Here is an 8,783-nt window from a genome sequence, read left to right on the forward strand (position 1 = left end):
AAAGCGGTTCGTTTTTATGTTTTTTTTTAAAACCTTGTTATTTATTAAGTGAAATGTACATATGAAAAAGGTGAAACTGAAAGTAATCAAGGTCCAAAGTATTGAAAACGCATAAAATAACAAATATATATATATAGTAAAATTATGCAGTAAAAATATAAATTATAATTTTATGAATTATTCAATTTAAATGTTATTCAAATAATAAAAATTTAACATTCGAAAATAAAAAAAAAAATTTCAATATTTCAATAACTAAATATCTTAAATAACTGAACATTAAAAAATAAATTTATGATACGAAATATTTTAGATTAAGAAATATGGAAATTTTCCCACTTTCCTGTATTAAAAAGTATATTTAAAATAATATATATATATATATATATATATATATATATTAAAAAACTAAATTTATGATATGAAATATTTTAGATTAAGAAATATGGAAAATTTCCCACTTTCCTGTATTAAAAAGTATATTTAAAATAATATATATATATGGTTGGGTTGATTCAATTTTGGTCGGTTTACAAATGAACAAACAAAAACTGACCTAACTTGGTTGGATTGAAAAATTGCTGAACCAAAGCTGATCGGAAATAGTAGAAAATCAAACCAACTCAGGCCAAGTTTGATTTTAAATTTTAAATAGCTAAAGTAACGAAATTATGTAATAAATTTAAGAAATTTCTTAAAAGTAGAAAAATAATTATAATAGATTTCATAATATTCATATTAAGAATAATTAAATATTTTATAAAATTAATAACAAATTATGTAATAATAGTACTAATTATAATTTTATGGATTATTAAATTCAATAAATAATTAATATTTTAAAATTTGAAATAAAATATTTTTTAAATAACTAAATAATATTTTAAATAACTAAATTCACCTGTATCAATTAATAATTATAGAAAATAACTTTCAAAAAATTAATAATGTGTATTCATTATATATTTATATATACTAAAATTAATATTTATTTTATTCTTAGTAATTATTTATTGTATTTTTTTATAAATATGTTTTCAATAATTTTTTATAAATCTATTTTTGCTTTGTTATTTAATAGAAAATTGTCAATAGTTGTTGGATATTAAAAAACTACTATTTAACTTTTGAAATTTAATTTATTGTATTTTTGTTATAAATTTATTTTTAGTAATTATATATATTTTATAATTTATATATTAATATTTATTAGAGATTAAACTATTATTTGAGATTACACTATTTACTGACTATTTTAATATATTTTTAGTATTTATTGTATTTTTATTAGATATCTATTATATTTTCATTATAAATTTAGGCCCTACTTGGATAGGCTTATATAATGCACTTTCATACTTTTGAATGTATAAAAGTACAAAAAAAAAAACGACAGTTTTTTGTATTATGTACTTTATACATTTTGTTTTCATACTTTTATACTTCGTGCTTTTGGTGAAATTGTGCTTTCGCTTTCGTGTGAACGGGTGGTCATGTGTGACCACCCTTCAATAAACTGTTGACCTTACCTCTACTTGCTATTGCTAGAATCAAACTGTCATCACCGGTCTCAGACCCCGAAACCACCAAAAATCGTCACTAACGTGCTTTTGTCAAACAAAAAATGGTACTTTTCAAATTTTTTACTCAAACGGTTTTCAGAGAAAAAAATACCAAAATAAAAATATTTTATGTACTTTATACTTCGATATTTTTAAAAGTATAAAAGTAGAAGTTTATCCAAATAGCATCTTATTTTCAATGGTTGTGTACATTTGCTATAAATTTTTAATCATTATTGGAGATTAAACTATTGCTATTTATTAGAGATTAGATTATTAATTTGGCTGAAATTTAGAGTGTTCAAGTATTGGTTCAGTTCAATTGCAAGTTGTTTTGCCAACCAAATTGACCTGGTCAAGTATGGAGTTTGTCACCTGAAACTGATTGACCATTAGTAAAAACCCGCCAACTCGGGTTGTATCGATTTGGGTTTATTTTCAGTTTGGTTTGTTTGTTCAAATGATATAAACTTAAAAATTAAATTTAAATTTAATTAATTATAGTGATATTATTAAAAACAAATTAAAAAAATAAATTTATGATATAAAAATATTTTAGGCTGAGAAATATGAGAATTTTCCCACTTTCCTGTATTAAAAAATTAAATTTAAAATACAAATTATTAATATATATTTATGGTTGGGTTGGTTTAGTTTTGGTCGGTTTACAAATGACCAAACCAAAATTGACTTAACTTGGTCGGGTTGGAAAATTGCTAAACTAAAGCTGATCGGAAAATACTAGAAAACCGACCAATTTAGATTGGGTTCGATTGGATTGGTTATTAAAAAGTTAAAATATAAAAAAGGTATATATTATAATGTTCTTATGTATTTCTATTATTTAACTTTCCCTTAACTAAGTCCATACATCACATGGATCCCCACTAGTATAAAATAATACAAAATAGGATACTCTACATATTATTTGGCTCTTCACTATTGTAAATACATCTGACAAACATCTCTTGATTGTTGTGTTTTCATCTGTAACAGTGGCCAAAGATGTACAGCTGTTAAGGTTGTCTTGGTGATTAATCTCATCCTAGGATTTCATCTGTTATGTGAAACATATTATTTGAATTCTAAATCTTAGCCTAGAAGGATCCAAATCTGATTCAATTTCATCATCATCATTCAAAGCCTTATCTTAACTATATGGTCAGCTACACAAATTTTGTTTCGTCGTTCCTTTCTGTTGAAAACAAACCTGAATATTTGAATCAATTTCAAACTCAATAAATTTGTACAAATTTAATAAAAAAATTAATCAATTTCACCATTGCAATGCTAAATTTTGGCCTGCAGGTAAATATTCCATCTTCCTATCCTCCCTTAGACATCAGTATAAATCCCTTTGTCTTCCTATGACACATTGAAGATTCTACTCCAAGGTGTTTTCTCCCAACCTGTCATTCTATTGAGAATGTATGATATTTCCAACCCCAAGTTTGCTTTATTGTAATCTCCTTGGACCTAGCTATTAATTACAAACAAAAGATAGTTCCTCAATCCAGGAGTTCCAGGACTATCCATTGAGTGGTTGTCGTGGATTTCTGTAGTCCAATAATCACTCGCCTAAAATCAATAAGTTAGTGGTTTGATGGTTCATTTAAATTGGCATTGGGAATTTGGGGTAACAATTAGAATTATACTGTAATCTGGTTTCCTCGTAGGACGGATTACTCCCATGGGATTTTTTGGAACAATATGCATATGCATATGCATTTTACTCATAAAAGTAATAAATAAGATGGATTTCAAATGAAAAAATGGTTTGCGATTGGGTTGAGCTTGGAGTTCATGGTGTGAGTTATGATGAATGAAAAAACCAGAAACATACAACCGAACAAAAAATGATAACCAAATTCATCAATGGTTTAGAGATTATAACAATTGTAAACAACTGTAATTAAACAAATCAAAATCAAAATAAACATAAAGAGCCGTTTGAAGAAGAACAACTGTAAACATAAAGATTAGAATCAAAATCAAAATAAATATAAAGATTAGAACAACTGTAAGCCATCATTTGTTAAACATAAAGAGCCATTTGAAGATGAATATCTGAACCCTATGAACAGCCGTTTGAAGAAGAAGAAGAAGAAGAAGAAGAAGAAGAAGAAGAAGAAGAAGAAGAAGAAGAAGAAGAAGAAGAAGAAGAAGAAGAAGAGGAGGAGGAGGATACCTTCGACGAGACGAATAGCGATCTTCAGTCAAGACGTGGTGAGAATGTTCTTCCAAAGAGAAAATACAAGTGGAGGTAAATGTTAGGTTTTAGAGTTGATAGGGGCAAAATTGTGTCATTTCCATATTTCTTAGAGAATATTTTTGACTTTTTGCTCGCTTTAAAACATGTTTGAGCACGTTAAGAGCCGGCCCATGAACTTCAAAATTCAGAGATTCAGACCCATTTTGGTGTCTGAAAAGTAAGTTTCGAACCTCTGGTATCAAACGCCCCCTAAATATAAAATTTTATGCATATATAATAAATTCGGACTCGGATAAAAATGGAATTAGAGCGTTGTATTATAATCTCTCCTACGGATCTTAGTACTGCAAGCTGTTTTGGAGTTTTATACAACTACACAATCAAAATCATCATAGTTATTTATTAATTTAGCACAAATCATTAATTAATTAATTAAAAAAATTGATTGCGAATTTAGACCTATATTTTTTATTATTTATTCACCAACCGAGTCCCCTGACCCCTGTCTTGCGCAGATTTTTCTCTGAGGTAGTAGCAGCAGCAGCAGCGGAGGCAACAGGAAATTGCTGCAATGGCTACCAATGCATTATCTAACCTTCTCTCTACTCCCTCTCTGAAGAAACAACAATCTTCTTCTCCGTCTCTCTCATGGTGACTTCCTCTCCCCTCCGCCTTCCGCGTTTCCATCGCTGCTCCTTCGCGCGCCAGGCCGGCTCCCACCTTTGTTGTGGTGGCCATGGACGCAAAACCCACTATCCTCGTGGCCGAAAAGTTTGGACAGGCCGGCCTCGACCTCTTGAAGAACTTCGCCAACGTTGACTGCTCTTATAACTTGACCCAGGACGAGCTCTGCACCAAGATCTCACTCTGTGACGCCTTAATCGTCAGGAGTGGCACAAAAGTAACTCGGGAAGTGTTCGAATCGTCCGGTGGCCGCCTTAAGGTGGTTGGCCGTGCCGGTGTTGGAATCGACAATGTCGATCTGTCCGCTGCTACTGAGCACGGGTGCCTCGTCGTTAATGCTCCTACTGCTAATACTGTTGCTGCCGCCGAGCACGGCATTTCCCTCCTCACTGCTATGGCTCGTAACGTCGCGCAGGCTGATGCATCTATTAAAGCCGGTCGGTATATTATTTCTTTTTTTAATTTCTTTTCTTAGCCATTTCTCTAAGGAGTGCGTTATTACGCTTGATCGGACTGAAAAGTTCTCTGGTCTGGTCACGGTTAATTGGATGGTTGGTTCCTTTTCCCTTATTCATAAAACTTCGTTAATATCGAGAAGATTTTAAAAATATTTTGTGGATAACTAATTTTGATTTGGCCGTTTCTTCGAACAGCTTATATTCTTTTGTTTTTAATTTTTCGTTAGTCATTTTACTGATCAACATGTCGTTACGTTTGATCAGAATAAAAGTTCACGATTGTGTTGGCGGTTAATTCCTTGATTTATGATTTTTCGTTTCGATATCGAGATGATTTAATATATTTGGAGGTACTTTTGTGGATTCCTAAGATGGTGATTTTACTGAGAACACTGAAATGTGGATTAAGATCCAACTGTTGACAGGTTATGTTACAAATCCCGGCATTGCTGTATTTTAGTAAGATTTTTTCCCCAGTTGAAAATAATGACCATAGAACTTAACACAGTGAATAGTGAAATAGTGGAATTAAGAGCACATGCTCGGAGGTTGGATCCAAGCAAACGCTCTTTCAATCTCCAAGGCAGTTGAAGTGTCAACTTTTGGGACTTGTGTTTTAAGAACAAAATGAAGAAACATGATAAGGACAAACATACTTGGACTAAATATATTGCTCTGGTGTGTTTATTTATAGGTGCTAATGTCAATAAAGAAAAAAGAACAGTATGTAGTGATTATCAGAATGTTTTGATTGAATTGTTGTTGCCTATAAGATTGAAATTTTGATCTGTGCTGGTCTCAGACCACTATGTAGACCCCTGTTATGAAATGTTGCAAATTTGCTTACTTGGAAATCCAGTGGACATACTTTGCTTTTCTTCATGAGTATGGTGCCACTGGATTTTCCAGTAAACTTCAATATCTATTAGTTATAACAATATAAGGTTTCTATAATTTTTTCCATGCTTCCATTTCTCCATGTCATCCAACCCAATACTGTACTAGCGGTTTGATCAGTCCTGGTGATAATTGACAACATTCTAGTGAATGCTGGTCTTTAAGCTTGAACCATATAGTTTCAGAATCTCAATTCTATTTTGGTGACTTTAGGCAAGTGGCAACGAAACAAATACGTTGGTGTCTCACTTGTTGGGAAGAAACTTGCTGTAATGGGATTTGGAAAGGTTGGATCAGAAGTTGCCAGGCGTGCTAAGGGACTCGGCATGCATGTGATTGCACATGACCCATATGCCCCTGCAGACCGTGCTCGAGCAATAGGCGTGCAGCTGGTATCTTTTGATGAAGCCATATCAGCTGCAGATTTCATTTCGCTACACATGCCTCTTACTCCTGCAACATCAAAAATTCTCAACGATGAAGCTTTTGCAAAGATGAAGAAAGGAGTTCGCATTGTCAATGTTGCTCGGGGTGGTGTGATTGATGAAGAAGCCCTTGTGAGAGCACTGGATGCTGGAATTGTTGCTCAGGTTCTTCTTGGTCCATTCTCAAGCTTTTTTTTTTTCATTATTTGTTAAACTGCAGAATAAACATTGGATGATTTGTTTCTTTTGATGCAGGCGGCACTTGATGTCTTCACAGAAGAACCGCCTCCAAAAGACAGCAAGCTGGTGCAACATGAAAATGTAACCGTCACTCCACATCTTGGTGCCAGCACCATAGAAGCTCAGGAAGGAGTGGCAATTGAAATAGCTGAAGCTGTCGTTGGAGCTTTGAAAGGGGAGCTCGCTGCTACTGCAGTAAATGCACCAATGGTTCCTGCTGAGGTATCCTTGCAAATTCTCACCCATGTTATCATCATCTTTATTGAAATTGGAAAACCGGCAAATAAATTTTCTCGGAAAATGGCCAGCAGAAACCTGCCTTTATTTTTTTTCCCGACTGGTAGTTGTCTTCAACTTTTTCATCAGTTGGATTTGAAAATTAGAAGTCATTGTTTGGTGCAATGGTAAAATCTTAGGACAAGAAGTCTGATAATGCAGGTTCCAGTTTAGAAGCGTCTACTTTGTGCACATCCAGTTTACCCCTGCCAGGACCTTGGATGGTTGGAGCCACCCTTTAGTAATGGCCCTCTAGTAGGGTTTGGAATTTACTTTTGTCATTTACAGCTCCGGGATGTCCAATCCTCTCCATAACTTGTTCAGATGGAACTTAGTATTACTAGAAACCCAGTGCACTTGTGGTTTGGGGATGAACCATCCGATTCGTCACCTCTTGGAATTTTGCAAATTGAAAATTTGACCTACCCTACTGTGTACAATGCCAGCATGGGTAAAGGAAGAAGCCAACTTCCTTTCAAGTTAGTTATGTCTACCATCCTTCTGAGGACAGAAAAACCTGTATCAGTCTGACACTGCTGGGTTAGAACTTAGAATATTGAGGATTGGTAGGATGTATTGCGTTCTTCTGTGAGATTGTCTCCCCTGTGACTGAATCAAGATGGAGAATTCCATAAAACAATTTCTGGCCTACAATGCTTATGTAAAGCACACATAATCTAGTCCAACAGTTTGAACCACTTTTTTTTTTATAATTTTTAATCTTTTGTTCATAATTATCGTACAAATCCAAAAGTTTGAAGTTCAAACCTTGGGAGAAGAACTAGGACTTGATAGCCTTTTCATTTCTAGAGTCTTGTGTTGTGAGGAGCATATATCTGACAAATTCTTTCTGACTACAGGTTCTATCAGAGCTTGCACCATTTGTTGTACTGGCAGAGAAGCTTGGCAGACTGGCTGTACAACTGGTAGCAGGTGGGAGTGGCGTGAAATCGGTCAAGGTCACATATGCTTCTTCAAGGGTTCCAGACGATCTAGATACCAGGGTGCTCCGTGCCATGATCATCAAGGGACTTATTGAACCCATATCAAGTGTGTTTGTGAATTTAGTAAATGCTGATTTCACTGCTAAGCAGAGAGGATTGCACATAACAGAAGAGCGAATCCTGCTAGATGGCTCACCTGAAAATCCACTTGAGTTCATCCAGGTTCAAATTGCCAACGTAGAATCAAAGTTTGCCAGCGCCATCTCAATTACTGGGGAGATTAAAGTTGAGGGAATGGTGAAAGATGGGATACCCCACCTAACAAAGGTAGGATCTTTTGATGTAGATGTGACCCTGGAAGGCAGCGTCATACTCTGCAGGCAAGTTGATCAGCCAGGTATGATTGGAAAGGTAGGGAGCGTCTTGGGCGAGGAAAATGTCAATGTGAGCTTTATGAGTGTTGGGAGGATTGCTCCACGAAAGCATGCAGTCATGGCAATTGGGGTCGATGAAGAACCCAACAAGGAGGCCCTAAAGAAAATTGGGAATATACCAGCCATTGAAGAGTTTGTTTTCCTCAAGTTGTAGTATGAGCCTATGGGGTGGGTTACTCGGTCTGCTTTAAGTCTATTTTGGAGAGTATGCAAATATGCATGGAGTAGCTCTTACAGTTTCTTCGCAGGAGATCAAGGTTGTGAACGTTTTATATGTTGAGAATTTTGGGAATAACGGCGGTTCTAAAACAATCGTAACCTAAGTAATAATTCGCAGTGTGCTCGGCCTTAATCTACCATTATTCTAATTCACAAACTTAATTTTCTCTTATTTCACATGCAACTTCAAAACCTCGCATCCCGAGATATGATTTAATAGTGATGCCTCCAAATCTGATCCTGCTCACTGCCTTGACCTTGACCTTGGACGTCAGACGTGGAGACCGTCACAACGGCGGCAGCTTATCCACCTTTACGCCTAGATCTAGATGACAGGAGGTTAAGCCCACCTTGGCCCTTGGGGACAAAGCAATAATCTTGTTTACTAGAGCAACGTCATGTTTCACAGAAAAACTTTTCAATCTGGATGTT

General features: G+C 34.6%; 1 protein-coding gene across 1 annotated transcript; it reads left to right on the forward strand.

The window, feature by feature from the left end:
• The first annotated feature begins 4,277 nt into the window (after positions 1-4,277).
• On the forward strand, positions 4,278-8,444 carry LOC104607170 (D-3-phosphoglycerate dehydrogenase 1, chloroplastic-like). Its single transcript, XM_010272735.2, has 4 exons — positions 4,278-4,895; positions 6,027-6,403; positions 6,494-6,700; positions 7,615-8,444. The coding sequence occupies exons 1-4, from the start codon at positions 4,511-4,513 to the stop codon at positions 8,284-8,286; spliced, it is 1,641 nt and encodes a 546-aa protein (XP_010271037.1). The 5' UTR covers positions 4,278-4,510; the 3' UTR covers positions 8,287-8,444.
• The last annotated feature ends 339 nt before the right edge of the window (positions 8,445-8,783 follow it).

The sequence above is a fragment of the Nelumbo nucifera genome, chromosome 5, assembly GCF_055504915.1.
Source record: "Nelumbo nucifera cultivar China Antique chromosome 5, China Antique-T2T, whole genome shotgun sequence".
In the NCBI taxonomy this organism is placed as follows: domain Eukaryota; kingdom Viridiplantae; phylum Streptophyta; class Magnoliopsida; order Proteales; family Nelumbonaceae; genus Nelumbo; species Nelumbo nucifera.

Bases quoted from the DNA above. Each gene is read 5' to 3' on its own strand.
- LOC104607170 (XM_010272735.2), top strand. From the start codon at position 4,511: ATGGACGCAAAACCCACTATCCTCGTGGCCGAAAAGTTTGGACAGGCC. The intron at 4,896-6,026 runs GTCGGTATATTA...TGGTGACTTTAG, and splicing joins TGATGCATCTATTAAAGCCG to GCAAGTGGCAACGAAACAAA. The intron at 6,404-6,493 runs GTTCTTCTTGGT...CTTTTGATGCAG, and splicing joins ATGCTGGAATTGTTGCTCAG to GCGGCACTTGATGTCTTCAC.